This window comes from Gobius niger, assembly GCF_951799975.1.
Source record: "Gobius niger genome assembly, chromosome: 3".
NCBI classification, from domain to species: domain Eukaryota; kingdom Metazoa; phylum Chordata; class Actinopteri; order Gobiiformes; family Gobiidae; genus Gobius; species Gobius niger.
This window is the reverse complement of record NC_136854.1, coordinates 43,157,034-43,175,292: the sequence shown is the minus strand read 5'-3', so window position 1 is coordinate 43,175,292 and position 18,259 is coordinate 43,157,034. Positions and strand designations below refer to the sequence as shown.

Sequence of the window (18,259 nt, the reverse complement as noted above, 5' to 3'; positions counted from 1 at the left end):
TTCCTTTAATCTGGCTGTGACTGTGGCCACATCTCCCGCTCGTTCCTCCTCCTCCTCCGTCTTCGCTAACGAACTGTTTAATTGGATCAAAGTCAGCGGCGCGTCGGACACGCTCAGTCGTCCTCGCGTCAAAGTCGATCCCTCCGAGGCAGTGATTGTTTCAACGATAGCATCAATGTCACCGTAAAGTCACGCACTATTAATGAGTCTGCGTCAAACACGGCCAAGGTCGCGCTGAGATCTCATGGACCTGATCAGGGCGGCGCCGCGGGGGGGTTAGCGAGCGCGGGGGGGTTAGCGAGCGCGGGATTAGCGGCACATGAATATCACACACGGGGGAGACTTAGCGAGCCATGTTTTTACCGTTACGTGGCGGCTAATGTTGGTTTAAAAATCACATGACCAAATTCAAAGTGACATTGTGCAGGACGGAGGCTTAAACACAGGATTTCAGGTACATGAGCGCTGATAGTTTGGGTTTTAAAATGTGAATTAGTGTGAAGAAAAGACATGAGCGACTGGGCGGGTCAGACAAAGATATGGATTTTAGGCTTTTATTAGGGGTTGGGAAATTAATCGAAATTCAATTACGATTTCGATTACAACAGTAAACGATTACAAAATTAGCATAATCGCAAAAAATCGATTTTAATATTTTTTTTCTAATTTTTATTTTTTATTTTTTTCAATTTTTATATTTTTTTTCAAATTTTTAATTTTTGGATTTTTGTCACTTTTTTGCTGGATTTTTGTCTTTTTTTTAATGGATTTTTGTCTTTTTTATGGATTTTTGTCACTTTTTTTTGCTGGATTTTTGTCTTTTTTTTGCTGGATTTTTGTCTTTTTTTTGCTGGATTTTTGTCACTTTTTTACTGGATTTTTGTCACTTTTTTGCTGGATTTTTGTCTTTTTTATGGATTTTTGTCACTTTTTTTTGCTGGATTTTTGTCTTTTTTTTGCTGGATTTTTGTCTTTTTTTTGCTGGATTTTTGTCTTTTTTTTGCTGGATTTTTGTCTTTTTTTTGATGGATTTTTGTCTTTTTTTGCTGGATTTTTGTCACTTTTTTGCTGGATTTTTGTCACTTTTTTGATGGATTTTTGTCACTATTTTTGCTGGATTTTTGTCTTTTTTTGCTGGATTTTTGTCACTTTTTTACTGGATTTTTGTCACTTTTTTGCTGGATTTTTGTCTTTTTTTTGATGGATTTTTGTCACTTTTTTGCTGGATTTTTGTCTTTTTTTGCTGGATTTTTGTCACTTTTTTGATGGATTTTTGTCACTTTTGCTGGATTTTTGTCACTTTTTTGATGGATTTTTGTCACTTTTTTGATGGATTTTTGTCACTTTTTTGATGAATTTTTGTCACTTTTTTGCTGGATTTTTGTCACTTTTTTGCTGGATTTTTGTCATTTTTTGATGGATTTTTGTCACTTTTTTTTGCTGGATTTTTGTCTTTTTTTTGCTGGATTTTTGTCTTTTTTTTGCTGGATTTTTGTCTTTTTTTTGATGGATTTTTGTCTTTTTTTGCTGGATTTTTGTCACTTTTTTGCTGGATTTTTGTCACTTTTTTGCTGGATTTTTGTCACTATTTTTGCTGGATTTTTGTCTTTTTTTGCTGGATTTTTGTCACTTTTTTACTGGATTTTTGTCACTTTTTTGCTGGATTTTTGTCTTTTTTTTGATGGATTTTTGTCACTTTTTTGCTGGATTTTTGTCTTTTTTTGCTGGATTTTTGTCACTTTTTTGCTGGATTTTTGTCACTTTTGCTGGATTTTTGTCACTTTTTTGCTGGATTTTTGTCACTTTTTTGATGGATTTTTGTCACTTTTTTGCTGGATTTTTGTCACTTTTTTGCTGGATTTTTGTCATTTTTTGCTGGATTTTTGTCACTTTTTTGATGGATTTTTGTCACTTTTTTGATGGATTTTTGTCTTTTTTTGATGGATTTTGTCACTTTTTTGATGGATTTTTGTCTTTTTTTTTAATGGATTTTTGTCTTTTTTGATGGATTTTTGTCACTTTTTTGCTGGATTTTTGTCACTTTTTTGCTGGATTTTTGTCACTTTTTTGCTGGATTTTTGTCTTTTTTTGCTGGATTTTTTTAAAGGCAACAAATAATCGTTTGAATAATCGTGATTTCAATTATGACAAAAATAATCGTGATTATTATTTTTTCAATAATCGAGCAGCCCTAGCTTTTATGCAACATGCGTTTCCAATGACATCATGCATAGCTCCGGCGGCCATTTTGAATACCGAAGTAGAATAATGCAGTACTACAACATGTAACACTATCTCTACTCAGGATAAAAATGAAAGACGACTGATTAGTGGCATTTTTATGTTCTCGTAATTATTGTTCAAGAAGATAACAGTAAAAACACGACCCCAGAGACGCACGTTTATGTGATATAAGCAGCAAATATAGCACAGACGTAGCAGCTCTGTCTGTCGAGCTACAGCAGGATTTACTAAAGATCTTCTTCACTCCTCAGACTGAATGAACACATCAAAGAGGAAACAGAAAACCTTTCTCTGTGATTTTTACAGTTTGTCAGATCAACAGTCTCAGTCTGAGTCAGTGTTTAAGCTGCTCAAGACGTTAGCATGCTACTGGCTAGCGACTGTTGTGGAAATATGTGTCTTCTTGTTTTCAGTTTTCTAAATATAATATGTTCTTAGCTTAAAGTGAAATAACAGTTGTTTCTCTGCTCTCTCATCTGACCTCCTGTTGACCTAAGTTGGCCTTCTTAGTGACCATGGAACTCAGGAGGTTGCTAATTAGGCAATTGTAGTCGTAAACTTATATAGTGGTCGTAGATTTATATAGTAGTCATCTAAAGCAGGATGTTCATTTGTCTGTTTGGTAAAGAATGCTTTGATGTAGACCTATAGATCAGCCCCTTTGGTATATAAGCGGTTTCTTCTTTTTACCTGCAGACTCTCCTGCGACTGTCACGCTGTCCTCTTGTGCTAATAAAGGCTCTAAGAAATACTTTGCTTTTAGCATTTTTCTTAGTATTTTTGTTAGCCACAACATCCACACTGTCAACGGCTTCAACACGATAAACAAATGTGTGGCTCACATCATGAACACTGAGGAAATACTACAGTAACAGCTCAGCTCTGACCTCTGTCACATGTTGTGTCCAAGGCTAGATGTTTGGAGTCTGGTTCAGGGACGTCATATCGCTAAGCATTATGGGATTAGCAGCAATTATAAACTAATGGAGATTTTAAAAGTTAAAATACTGGAGTTATTAACACTTGGACACCACAGCGAGTTAGATGTATTTACCAGCTGTAACTCAGCAGCTAACGGAGCTGTTTCACGACTATTTTCTCCACTTTTTATACTGTTTTTACTTAATGTTAGTCAATGGAAATGCATGCTAACAGCTGCAAAGATGCAAAGATCTCTATGGTAACTGTGGAGTTTCCGGAACTCTCTTGGAGAGGTCAGAGCTGAGCTGTTGAAGCTAAATGCTAGTCGGTAGCATGCTAGCATCTGAAACACTGGTTTCTTCACATAAACGTGCATCTCTGGGGCCGTGTTTTTACTGTTCTCTTCATCCTGAGTAGAGACAACATGGTTGTAGTACTGCATAATTCTACTTCAGTGTTTAAAATGGCCGCCATCACAACAAAGGTCACACGATGGAAAGGCATGTATAAAGTCCAGAAAATCCAGATCGGCGCTTCAGCAGTCGAAGAAGAAATGACCAAAGTGAAGAGGATTTCAGTGTTGTTCGTAAACGTCATGTTTTGGGACATATCTACACCAGTGGTTCTCAACCTTTTAGAGCCGCGACCCCCATTATAACAGTTAATTAGGATCGTGACCCCCACCCGGTTCAGACCATGGGAAAAACAGTGACATTAACCCCTTAACTCCCACCTGAACCAAGCACATTTTCTCCAGTTTGGCTTTACCCCAATCCAAAAGCTTCTGTGAAAATCGCGACAGAACTGAGACGAAAACAATGATGGAAATGTGACAAAAAATGTGACAAAAAATGTGACCAAAAATGTGACACAAAAATGACAAAAATGTGACAAAAATTTGACAAAAATGTGACGAAAAAATGACCAAAATTTGCCAAAAAAATGAGAAAAATGTGATAAAAAATTTACGAAAAAATGAAAAAAAAAATTGACAAAAATTTGACAAAAAAAGAGAAAAATGTGATAAAAAATTTACAAAAAAAAAAAAAAATGCGACAAAAAGAGAAAAATGTGACAAAATGTGACACAAAAATTACAAAAAAATGACAAAAATTTGACAAAAAAATGACAAAAATGTGATAAAAAATGAAAAAAAAATGAAAAAAAAAAAAAATCGACAAAAAAAAGAGAAAAATGTGACAAAATGTGACACAAAAGTTACAAAAATGTGACAAAAATTTGACAAAAATGTGACACAAAAATTACAAAAACGTGACAAAAACGTGACAAAAATGTGACAAAAATGTGACACAAAAATTACAAAAACGTGACAAAAATTTGACAAAAATTTGACAAAAAAATGACAAAAATTTGACAAAAAAAGAGAAAAATTTGATAAAAAATTTACGAAAAAATAAAAAAAAATGCGACAAAAAAAAGAGAAAAATGTGACAAAATGTGACACAAAAATTACAAAAATGTGACAAAAATGTGACAAAAATGTGACAAAAATGTGACAAAAATGTGACACAAAAATTACAAAAACGTGACAAAAATTTGACAAAAATTTGACGAAAAAATGACAAAAATGTGATAAAAAAATTACGAAAAAAAAAAAGCGACAAAAAAAGAGAAAAATGTGACAAAATGTGACAAAAATGTGACGAAAAAATTACAAAAATGTGATAATAATGTGACAAAAATGTGACGAAAAAATTACAAAAATGTGATAAAAATGTGACAAAAAATGACCCAAAAAAATGTTGGAAAAAAAATCTGATGACGTGAGGAAAAATATCCTCTCGGTTCAGGCGGGAGTTAAGAGGTTAACCTATATAACTCTTAAAAAACAAAGAAAAAACAATGGCTAAAACAAAAATGAATTAAATTTAGAACAAATAATGGCACTCTGGTAAAATAGCATGCTTGCTACGACACCATAATAATAATATTAAAATATATATTATATCTATATGCTCTGGCGACCCCCCAAATTTGTCTCGCGACCCCCAGGTTGAGAACCCCTGATCTACACAAAGACAAAACATTTACAACATGAATAGACTCTGAAAACGCTGTGATACTGAGATACTGTGATCGACCTTTGTGAGGCGCTGCGGTGCTTCCGAAGAAAAGAGAATGAGACGAGAATGAGATATACAGAAACTTTAAATATGACACTTCTCAATGGATTTATGATCTACAGAAGCGTCGAGGAGGTGGATTTATCCTTCAGACTCCGGGGAACACTGTAATTGAACAGACTTTTACCATCAGTCCAGAAACACAGACTGGATGGAGGCTTAGTCTGCGGTGGTTTTTCTACCCGTCACCTGAGCAGAGGCATTTTACAGTCACGACGTGGAGTCAAGAAACACCACTGACTCATGTGGATCCTGCTCGTCACGGCTGGCGATGACGCACGTCCAGTTGGATGATGGTTAGTGCTAGATCGTATGCTCCGGAGGGACAGTCTGCTGCAATTTTGTATAGATCTATGAGTTGGTTTGTCTAAAAATACAAATAATCCTAATCCTAACCCTAATCCTTAAAGGAATAGGCCACCGTTTTTATATACTAAGATATGTTCTTACCTCACTTTAGTCGAGTTAATATATCCCCGTCTGGTCTTTGTCCGTGCGCTCTGTCACGCAAACGGAGCACATACGCAGCCTCTCCCATATGTGACATAGCTCCGAAAAAGCTCACGATAGAAGCTACCAAGCTCTTCCACGTGTTCCCTATTTAAATAAAGTTACGTGAAGTGTTTTCATGCGAAGTATATTTACACAGAAATGTAACATGTCGATTTTATAAGCAAATAAAAAGGGGGACTATATTGTGAGAGGTAATGATACGAGGAGTAAAACGTCCGCGCAGTAACTCCTAAAGGTTATTGACGGAAGTGACCGGGGGAAGTCTTTAGGAGTTACTACGCGGACGCTGTGCTCCTCGTATCATTACGCCTCACAATATAGTCCCCCTTTTTATTTGCTTATAAAATCGACACGTTACATTTCTGGGTAAATATACTTCGCATGAAAACACTTCACGTAACTTTATTTAAATAGGGAACACGTGGAAGAGCTTGGTAGCTTCTATCGTGAGCTTTTTCGGAGCTATGTGACATGTGGGAGAGGCTGCGTATGTGTGAGCGCACGGACAAAGACCAGACGGGGATATATTAACTCGACTAAAGTGAGGTAAGAACATATCTTAGTATATAAAAACGGTGGCCTATTCCTTTAAAGTTAACCCCTTAACTCCCACCTGAACCGAGCATATTTTCTCCAGTTTGGCTTTACCCCAATCCAAAAGCTTCTGGAAAAAAGGTGTGAAAATAGCAACAAAACTGAGACGAAAACAATGATGGAAATGTGAGAAAAAAAGTGACGAAAAATTGATGAAAAAGTGGCAAAATGTCACAAGAAATTGACATTAAATTGACGAAAAATTGTCAAAAATGTGACAAAAAAATGTCAAAATGTGATAAAAATGTGACAAAAAAATTGACGAAAAAATGACAAAAATGTGACAAAAAATTGATTAAAAATTGACGAAAAAATGACAAAAATGTGATAAAAAAAAGTGATAAAAATGTGACAAAAAAATTGACGAAAAAAGGACAAAAATGTGACAATTTTTTTTTACAAAAATGTGATAAAAAATGACAAAAAAGTTACAAAAATGAGTTGAATACCCAAGGAAAAAGATCCTCTCGGTTCAGGCGGGAGTTAAGTGGTTAACCATACCTAACCTTAATTTGTGTCATGATATCTCACGTTTTCGCAGCAGACTGTCCCTCCGGAGCATACGATCTAGCACTAACCTTGGATGATGATGAGGAGGAGGAGGTTCCTGCTTATTTACACTTTTTAGATGCAGCTTCAGACTAAAACTAAGAGCGAAGCCGAACACAACACTGCAGACGTCCTGAAAACGTGACGTGCAGAGATGTGTTCGACGAGGGAGCGTTGTAAAAGTTCACTTCCCCTTTTCCACTTCTCCTAAACTTAAAGTCAAGTCAAGTCAACCCCAGTGCTTTACTGAACAGTGTCCGAATATCTCACACACAGAGAATAGTTTTCAGAAATTAAAATGTAGAAAAATTCAGTCTGTAATGTTCCAGTCATCCAAAACCAAAGCACTTCCTCCATTTTTCTTTTTAAAGAAAGAATGACGGGACTATCGAGATTGAGTAAGACATCGGAATATTTCTAAAAAGTAATTCCAATAAACTTCGTAACGTTCATTGTGTCTACTTGTGTTCTAGTATCACTTTTTAGGTTGGTTTTGTCAGACACTAAGGTTAGAGATGTTAAAGATCTTTTACCTTTACATGTTTCAGCGCCATCTGCAGGCCGTCATCAGAAGTATCACCGGCGTGCGGTGACGTGTCACTTATCAGCTGTTCTTACTTCCGAGGCGTGACCAGTCTGACGGTCCCAACAGGTCCGACAGACTGGCCCGTCAGGGGGCGTGGCCAGTCTGTCGGACCTGTTGGGACCGTCAGGGGGCGTGGCCAGTCTGTCGGACCTGTCGGGACCGTCAGACTGGTCACGCCTCGGACGTAAGAACAGCTGATAAGTGACACATCACCACACGCCGGTGATACTTCTGATGACGGCCTGCAGATGGCGCTGAAACATGTAAAGGTGAAAGATCTTTAACATCTCTAACCTTAGTGTCTGACAAAACGAACCTAAAAAGTGATACTAATTCTAATAAGACGAGTGGGTATAATTGGTAATACGGTCAAATGCATCTTCATCACTATCTTGGTGATATAGATCTAAAACAGCTGAAACAAACTATCCAGCCATTTCACTTCCTGATTTTCAAATAATCCCAGGCTTCCTCTTGTTCCTCTTTGCTGTGCAGCAGTTTCAGTAATGAGGGAAAAAACGAAACCGCGACTTTCTGTGGTTGAAAGTATTTGCGTCTCTGAGGGCCTTTCGTTGAGTTACCTTTGCCTTTGGCCGGACTCCGCTGCTCCCCTGCTCCCGGATTCCACCTCGGGCTTTGGTCTGAGGGTCGTCTCGTCGGGACCCCGTCTTCGGAGCTGTCCGAGCTGAAGCGCAGACCGCAGTATCCCCTCGGGACGGGACGCTCCTCTGAGCTCTGGGAGTCACTGCTGCCTCTCTGTGACAGACAACAGCAGAGACACACGTTCAGGAGCAGCTTTTCCCTTCAGGAACACAGCGCTGTGTTTGTGCTAGGGCTGTGCAATTAATCGAAATTCGATTATGATTTTGATTACAACAGTAAACGATTACAAAATTAGCATAATCGCAAAAAACTATTATTAAAAAAACAAACAAAAAAAATCCCCTAATTTTTAATTTTGGGATTTTTGTAAAAAATTTTGATGGATTTTTGTCACTTTTTTGATTTTTGTCTTTTTCTGCTGGATTTTTGTAATGTTTTTTGGATGGATTTTTGTCACTTTTTTGCTGGATTTTTGTTCCTTTTTTTTATGGATTTTTGTCATTTTTTATGGATTTTTGTCTTTTTTTTGCTGAATTTTTGTCACTTTTTTGATGGATTTTTGTCACTTTTTTGATGGATTTTTGTCATTTTTTTGCTGGATTTTTGTCACTTTTTTTATGGATTTTTGTCACTTTTTTATGGATTTTCGTCTTTTTTCTGCTGGATTTTTGTCATTTTTTTTTGCTGGATTTTTGTCACTTTTTTGCTGGATTTTTGTCACTTTTTTGCTGGATTTTTGTCACTTTTTTGATGGATTTTTGTCACTTTTTTATGGATTTTTGTCTTTTTTTTATGGATTTTTGTCTTTTTTTTGCTGAATTTTTGTCACTTTTTTGATGGATTTTTGTCACTTTTTTGCTGGATTTTTGTCACTTTTTTATGGATTTTTGTCTTTTTTTATGGATTTTCGTCTTTTTTCTGCTGGATTTTTGTCTTTTTTTTTTTGCTGGATTTTTGTCACTTTTTTGCTGGATTTTTGTCACTTTTTTGATGGATTTTCGTCTTTTTCCTGCTGGATTTTTGTCATTTTTTTTTGCTGGATTTTTGTCACTTTTTTGATAGATTTTTTAAAGGCAACAAATAATCGTTTGAATAATCGTGATTTCAATTATGACAAAAATAATCGTGATTATTATTTTTTCAATAATCGAGCAGCCCTAGTTTGTGCTGCTAAACTCAAGCCCATACAGTGCTTTAAGGCAGTGTTTTTCAACCACTGTGCCTTGGGAAATTATCCAATCTCACCTAGTTTTTTTTTTCTTAAACAAACAAAAACAAAACAAAATATTATCCACAAATAATGTACCGTTTTCGAGTGTCGATGCTGTCTAGTGATCGGCAGAGCAACCATATTATACTCTTCCATATCAGGGAGTTAATTTCTTTGAGACAAGAGAATTAGTGATGTATTGAGGCGTTGTGGCTCGTGAGACTATACGGTGTTCTTATTCAAGACACTCTGATGAGAACATGTTCTGCTGGTGGTGCCTCGTGATTATTTCAATGAAAAAAATGTGCCTTGGCTCAACAAAGGTTGAAAAACACAGCTTTAAGTGGACCAGTTTTAAAAGCCTGGAGACTTAAGGGCCTCTTTCACCGGCCTGGAGACTTAAGGGCCTCTTTCACCGGCCTGGAGACTTAAGGGCCTCTTTCACCGGCCTGGAGACTTAAGGGCCTCTTTCACCGGCCTGGAGACTGGTTGGAGACTTGAGACTCGCTGGACACGGAGATGCCTCTGAGACGTCCCCTGGAGAGAAGGCGAGTCTTCAAGTATAGTCTCGGTGAAAACGAACAGGTCCGATGTCAGTGTAGACGTGAAAAAGTGTCCATGTGGTCTCCGCATGGTCTACGACAGGGGTAGGCAACGTCAGGCCCGGGGGCCAAATCCGGCCCTCCAGCATAGAACCTCTGGCCCTCAAGGTGATTTTGAGAAACATTATTACACAAATCAGAGAGAACTTTTAACATTATTAGAGTTAAATGGGTGAAAAAAGGTAGAAATACTGTCAATGCACCCAATGAGGTCATATATTATGTACAACACTGGCATTTGAAAGAAGTGCACTCCCGTTTTAAGGAAGAAATGACATAGATTTACATGAATGAACAGATTAAATCTAAGGTTTGAGTAGATTTGGTCTGGTTTTAGAAGTTATTCTCTTAATTCAGATAATGTGTCCTTTCAAATGATTTGTCTGATTTGTTCCATTGGCGCTAACATCTTGGATTACTCCAAATTAGACTGGAATTCAACATAGAAGATCTTTAATTCAAGCAATTTTAAGTCATTTATCTCCTTTAAGATGGTAATTTTTCCAGTGTTGTGCTAATCAGTGGCTTCAGCCCTCGGTCTGTTTACGATAAAGAAAATCGTCCTCCGCCAAGAAAACTTGCCTCCCCTGGTCTCCGGGGTCTCAAGCAGTGCGGTGAATACTATTTGTTGTCCTCAACCTGTAAGACGTTTCTGTGACGTCCCCGCAACGTCACCGAGATCTGTGGATACTATGGAGATCTCAAAGAGACTCCACACGACTCTTTGAGATCTCCTTGGTATCCGACAGGTCTCGGACAAACATCGCCACAGCTGTGCAGAGACTGTGCAGAGACCACGCGGAGACTCCACTGAAATCAAACCTGTTTGTTTTCACTGAGACTACCTGTACCTGGAGACTTGGAGACATCTCCATGACCATCAGCTACACCAGTCTCCAGCTAGTCTCTCGGCCAGTGAGAAGGGCTTTTGTATGAACTCAGTCAGGCCGAGTTGCAGAGACTGGCAGACACAGCAGTCTCAGCATCATCTCTGCAACTCTCTCCCGTGAGGTCGTCCCTTCAGGCGGCACGATTATATATACAGCTTCAACATCGAGATTTAGTCCACAAACATGAGGTGCAAAAGCAATGACGATTCTGCACTAAAGGTTTATTGTTTAATCCCAAGCCTGAGGTTTCCAATCCGCCCCCTGTGCAAAACTAAGAATGAAATGCATTTCAGAAACAAATAAGAAAACAAGGCTTTATGAACGCAGGCTTCAGTTAAAACACAGGATTGTGATTCAGACATTTGCAGACAGGTTCTGAAGTGGATAAGGTTAGGTTAGGTTAGGTTAGGTTAGGTTAGGTTAGGTTAGGTTAGGTTAGGTTAGCTTAGGTTAGCTTAGGTAAGACTGCTCTGTTTAGCGGTTCATGTTATTCTGCTCCATCTATTTACTTCCGCTTAATTCACGCACACTTCCTCCAGGGGTTTTTCCTGGGGGCCTCCGGCAACACGTCATAGAAGGGGGCGTGGCCTAGTCGAAGGGGAAGAAGAACTCTCATGGGAATCACAATTTTTCACTGGTTTTAGGCGTCTTCTGGTGGATTACAAATCACACAAAAATAAAGTCAAGCAAAATCGGGTCCATGTGGGTATTTTTTCACTGCAAATTGTTAAGTAGAAGCGAAAAACAGCCCTTGTTGCTAACGTTAGCATATGTAGCATAAAGCTAACGTTGGCTTCCTGGTTAGTTTTTAGTTTGCTTCTCTCCATGTATTTGGTAGAAAAATAAATCCATTATTTTTCTGTGTTTTCCCTCTTCAAAAGTTACTCCATAGGCGATTCCAAAGATGCCGCCTGTTTGTATCAACGGGACAGACCCAGAACCCCCCCCTGGGAGGCGACCAGGAGGCATCCACACAGATGTCTGAGACACCTCTGCTGGCTCTCTTTGACTTGACCTTTTTAGAAAGCCCCTGGTTCAATTAACCTCTTTCCACCCGCCTGAACCAAATGCATTCTGTCCTCTTTGGCTGTTATATAGGCCTGTGTAACATCTCATTTGAAAGCTAAGACCCACAAAACTGATCTTTTTCCTCGCGTTGTTGCTGTGTTGGGTCACCTTTTTTCATGTTTTTTTTTCTTTCATTTTTCTTTTTTTTTTCTGACATTTTTGTTGAATTTTTGTCACTTTTTTGTTGAATTTTTGTCACATTTTTGTTGAATTTTTGTCACTTTTTTGTTGAATTTTTGTCACATTTTTGTTGAATTTTTGTCACTTTTTTGTTGAATTTTTGTCACATTTTTGTTGAATTTTTCTGACATTTTTGTTGAATTTTTGTCACTTTTTTGTTGAATTTTTGTCACATTTTTGTTGAATTTTTGTCACTTTTTTGTTGAATTTTTGTCACTTTTTTGTTGAATTTTTGTCACTTTTTTGTTATATTTTTGTCACTCTTTGGTTGAGTTTTTATCACATTTTACTTGAATTTTTGTCACATTTTTGTTGCGTTTACATCCTGGTTTTCTTCTCATTTTTTGTGGCTATTTTGGTGCTTTTTTCCCCAAAAGCTTTTTGATTAGGGTAAAGCCAAACTGGAGAACATAGGATCCGTTCAGGTGGGAGTTAAGAGGTTAACGCCTGGACAAGGCCTTTCTGTGTGTTTCCCCTACCACTAAAAACATGTACAATGGGCGTCCATCAGCCTGGCTCCACATCTGGAGATGGGTCCCTGAGCGCTGGCCTGCGCTGGCTGCTCATTGCTCCTGCAGGTCCAGCGGCATCGAGGACGGGTCAAACGCAGAGAACACATTTCCCAGAAAGGATTAATAAAATATAAGTTAACCTTAAACTCTTAACTCCCGCCTGAACCGAGAGGATCTTTTTCCTCACGTCATCAGATTTTTTTCTCATCATTTTTTTGTTGGGTATTCAACTCATTTTTGTAACTTTTTTGTCATTTTTTTGGGTCAATTGTTTGTCATTTTTTTGTCACATTTTTGTCATTTTTTTCAACCATTTTTTGTCAATTTCTTGTGACATTTTTGTCATTTTTTTTAATCAATTTTTTGTCATTTTTTGGTCAATTTTTTATCACATTTTTGTCATTTTTTTGTCACATTTTAATCATTTTTTGTCACATTTTTTTGTCACATTTTAATCCTTTTTTGTCACATTTTTTTGTCACGTTTTTGTCATTTTTTCGTCATTTTTTAATCATTTTTTGTCCATTTTTTGTCACATTTTTGTCATTTTTTTGTCACATTTTTTGGTCACATTTTTTGTCAATTTCTTGTGACATTTTTGTCATTTTTGTCAATTTTTTTAATCAATTTTTCGTCATTTTTGTCAATTTTTTTAATCAATTTTTTGTCATTTTTTTGTCAATTTTTTATCACATTTTTGTCATTTTTTGTCACATTTTAATCATTTTTTGTCCATTTTTTGTCACATTTTTGTCATTTTTTTGTCACATTTTTGTCATTTTTTCGTCATTTTTTAATCATTTTTTGTCCATTTTTTGTCACATTTTTGTCATTTTTTTTGTCACATTTTTGTCATTTTTTATCACATTTTTGTCATTTTTTGTCACATTTTAATCATTTTTTGTCCATTTTTTGTCACATTTTTGTCATTTTTTTGTCACATTTTTGTCATTTTTTTGTCACATTTTTGTCATTTTTTCGTCATTTTTTAATCATTTTTTGTCCATTTTTTGTCACATTTTTGTCATTTTTTTTGTCATTTTTTAATCATTTTTTGTCCATTTTTTGTCACATTTTTGTCATTTTTTGTCACATTTTTTCGACCATTTCTTGTCAATTTCTTGTGACATTTTTGTCAATTTTTTTCATCAATTTATCATCACTTTTTTGTCATATTTCCGTCGCTATTTTCACAGCTTTTTTCCAGAAGCTTTTGCATTGGGGTAAAGCCAAACTGGAAGAAAATGTGCTCGGTTCAGGTGGGAGTTAAGGGGTTAAACTCTGAGCTCCTCCCCCTCATCTTCGCAATCGCTCACAAACAGGACTGTGAGACACATTTTTGATTGAAATAAATTGAAAATCTAACATAGGACATTGAAGTATTTGTCAGAAAAGTCACAATCACTTTCCCAAAATGGAGCAACTCAAGTGTAGATGAGCTGTAGATGAACTCTCAGATGTCGCCCTCTCTCCACGACTCGTTTCTGACAATCACGGAGACGCCGCAAAAACCTGCAATTTCCCTCTTCACAACAACAGAGCAGTTTGAACCGTCTCCTCCCATTCGCCGCTGATTAAAATAAGACCCGCTCGGAGGAAACTCTCTTCAAGGACCGATGCAGGTGAAGTGAACGGGAGCCAGGTGGAGCGGAGATTTCCCAGCATGCACCGCTGCGCCGCGCGGGGAGGCAGGTGTTGTAATCAGCCTCCGAAGCATGTAAACAGTGATTAATAAAGATTAGCGGAGACGGAGGAGGTGCGAGCGCGAGCCGTGACTTTATAACGGCACTAATAATACACATCTGTGCCGCGAGATCAGCGAATATCAACAAGAGGGAGACGGGCTGGTGTTGTTATTCATTTAAAGCGTTTGCAAACCAGGGGAAATCATAAAATACAGTAAAAAAGTGCATACAAAAAGTGTATACATGCGTTTCCAGTGACGTCACGCAGAGTTCTGGCGGCCATTTTGAATAGTAAGTAAGTAAGTAGAATAATGCAGTACAACATGTAACAATATGTCTACTCAAAATGAAACACTGGCATTATGTACTCGGAATCATTGCTCAAGAAGAAAACTCTGACTCAGTGTTTAACCCCTTAACTCCCACCTGAACCGAGCACATTTTCTCCAGTTTGGCTTTACCCCAATCCAAAAGCTTCTGGAAAAAAGCTGTGAAAATAGCGACAGAACTGAGACGAAAACAATGATGGAAATGTGACAAAAAAAGTGAGAAAACATTGACAAAAAAGTGACGAAAAATGTCACAAAAATGTCACAAGAAATTGACAAAAAATGACCAAAAAAATAACAAAAATGTGATAAAAATGTGACAAAAAAATGACCAAAAAATGACAAAAAATGACAAAAAATTGACAAAAAATGACAAAAAAAATAACAAAAATGTGATAAAAATGTGACAAAAAAATGACAAAAAAATTGACAAAGAAATGACAGAAAAGTGACAAAAAATGACCACCTCTGTCACATGTCGTATCCAAGGCTAGATATTTGTGGTTCAGGGCTGAAGCTAAATGCTAACCGGTAGCATGCTAACATCTTAAACACTGACTCACTTTTTACTGTCATCTTCTTGTGCAATGACTACAAGTACATAAAAACGTCAGTGTCAATGAAATGCCTTTCATTTGAGTTGAGATATTGTGACTTGTTGTAGTACTGCATGATTCTACTTCGATATTCAAAATGGCCGCCATAACAACAAAAGTCACATGACTGGAAAGCACGTATAGAGCTGGTATTTGGGCAGGGCCTAAGCAGAATTTTGCTTTCACATTGCGCTCTAGTTTCCTGTCACTCTTGGATCCTCTTTCCTCACAACCACAACCAACGACCAGCTCTGACAGGAAGGAACATTTTCTAACGTGGACTTTTCTCTGGGACGGCACGAGCTCCTTGGACCCTCTCAGGTTTGACTTTTGTTTTATATTAAACTCTTAACACCCGCCTGAACCGAGAGGATCTTTTTCCTCACGTCATCGGATTTTTTTTCCATAATTTTCTTGTTAGGTATTCAACTCATTTTTGTAACTTTTTTGTCATTTTTTCATCAATGTTTTTATCACATTTTTGTCATTTTTTTGTAATTTTTTGTCAAATTTTCATCAATTTTTTTTCATTTTTTTGACACATTTTGTCACATTTTTTGAGTCATTTTTTGTCACATTTTTGAACAAAAATTCTTCCATTTTTTATCAATTTTTTGTCATTTTTTGTTACATTTTGGTCATTTTTTTGTCAAATATTTATCACATTTTTGTCATATTTTTGTAATTTTTGTGTCACATTTTTGTCATTTTTTCGTCCATTTTTTGTCAATTTCTTGTGACATTTTTGCCACTTTTTCATCAATTGTTCCTCACTTTTTTGTCAATGTTTTCTCACTTTTTTGTCACATTTCCTTCATTGTTTTCGTCTCAGTTTTTTCCGGAAGCTTTTGGATTGGGGTAAAGCCAAACTGGAGAAAATGTGCTCGGTTCAGGTGGGAGTTAAGGGGTTAAACACTAGTGTGGGGTCGGGTCCTGAATTGAACATGGGTTAATTCTGGTTTTATAAAATGTTGCCTCATAATTTGACCAATCGTGTCTTATTTACAGGATTTAGAAATACTTTTACAAGCGTCTAATACAGTTTGAGGAAATTTAAATTAACCCCTTAACTCCCACCTGAACCGAGCACATTTTCTCCAGTTTGGCTTTACCCCAGTCCAAAAGATTCTGGAAAAAAAGCTGTGAAAATAGCGACAAAACTGAGACGAAAACAATGATGGAAATGTGACAAAAATGGCAAAAATGTCACAAGAAATTGACGAAAAAATGTACGAAAAATTTTTAAAAAATGTGACAAAAAATGACAAAAATGTGACAAAAAATGACTAAAAAATGATAAAAACTGAAGAAAAAATGGACGAAAAAATGACAAAAATGTGACAAAAAATTTACGAAAAAATTACAAAAATGTGACAAAAAGTGACAAAAAATGACAAAAAAAATGATAAAAACTGAAGAAAAAATGTACGAATTTTTTTTTTAAAATGTGACAAAAAATGTACGAAAAAATTACAAAAATGTGACAAAAAGTGACAAAAATGTGACAAAAAATGACAAAAAAATGATAAAAACTGAAGAAAAAATGGACGAAAAAATTACAAAAATGTGACAAAAATTAGTTGAATAAAAATCTGATGAGATGAGGAAAAAGATCCTCTCGGTTCAGGCGGGAGTTAAGAGGTTAACTAATCTGCCATTGTTTGTTTAATCTTTGAATTCATATTTTAGACGACGTTCACAGCACATTCATTTCCTGTTTTTCTCCCCCGGCTTTTTCTTCTCAAGGGACTTTTTAATCCCTGACAGAGCACATATTCTGCTAAATAAACTTGTTGGTGTGTTTTAACCATAGTAATATAATAATCCTTAATGATACACACTGCTTCATTCACAGGTTATTCCAGTATATTAACCTCAGTAACTCAGAACACTCTCACCCAATCTGCAGATGCTTTACCAAAAGACAGCAGGTGTTTTTTTTGGGTGATTCCAGGCATTAGAGTGTTTAGTGCAGGGAAGGAAACTTATTTGTGGTGATCTTTTCAAATGATACAAGTTGCGCCATCGTAACCTTCCACCTCCATCAACCACACACACACTGGCTTCTGGGTACTGCATTACTGGGTATTCCCCGACGGCCTCACATCCACGTACTAACCAGGACCTTGGTTTCTGAGATCAGGAGGGATCGGGTATTCAAGAATACAACGCGGTGTGTAGAAACCAGAGTAAAAACAAAACAAAAAGACAATTAAATGCAACATGTCAGACCTTTTCATTTCTTTAGACTAATAATCACTGAACCAGAAAGAGCCATTGTATTTGACTGACTTTAGCAACAGCAGTTTGACCAACTGCTGTTTGGAACCGTCTGTATCAGGGTCCAGATTTTGTTCTCTCACTACGCCGCTTGGACACAGTAGAAGTTACAGTCTATTGAGAAGAATAATCAGAGCACAATCCTGACCTTTAGTGGTCAAGATCAGCCTCAATCAAATCAAATCAAATTTATTTATATAGCACATTTAAAACAACTGTTGTCGACCAAAGTGCTTCACAAAACGTCTACAGTACAGAAAAAATATATACTGTGAATTCTCTGGCCTGTATTCCTTTAGAGGCCGGGTCTCCGACAGAGGCCGGGTTCGCGGCTGGCGGAGGCAAATTAAAGCCGGTCTCTAAAACAGGCCGGGGCTTTTATTAGAAACTATAGCAGTAGAAATATTCCCCATGTTAGGAGTTTGTCTCATACTGGTGTAAATGAAAACTCAGGTGCAGGAAGTAACAAACTGAACCCGGGCCGAGGGGGACGCTGCGGAGGAGCTGATCCCAGCGTAACTTTGACACAGATTTAGCCACTTTTCAAACCTCCTGTGACGATATTTGGAAACAGGGCAAATGTTGTGTGACCCTCCAGGGTTTTAATAAAGTCTCCATCGCGTCTTCAAAGCACGTCCAGCTGCTCCGTGTGCAGGTCAGTCCCACGCCTCAAAATAACTCCTCCCATCAGCGCGAGCGTCTCGTCTTCTCTCGGGTCAGTCTCATGATCGATCACAAACACAAACGCTCCGT

The 18,259-nt window shown here is 37.2% G+C and overlaps 1 protein-coding gene across 1 annotated transcript in view; it reads right to left on the bottom strand.

The window, feature by feature from the left end:
• Positions 1–8,003: 8,003 nt before the first annotated feature.
• LOC306961110 (voltage-dependent T-type calcium channel subunit alpha-1I-like) overlaps positions 8,004–18,259 on the bottom strand; it is a gene marked incomplete at its 3' end in the record, with an annotated part of 413,594 nt that continues 403,338 nt past the window's right edge. The window contains exons 34-35 of the mRNA XM_079553726.1: positions 8,133–8,307; positions 8,004–8,038 (exon numbers count right to left, since the gene is read on the bottom strand). Coding sequence (XP_079409852.1) covers positions 8,004–8,038; positions 8,133–8,307 — 210 coding nt within the window. The remainder of the gene's footprint in view (positions 8,039–8,132; positions 8,308–18,259) is intronic.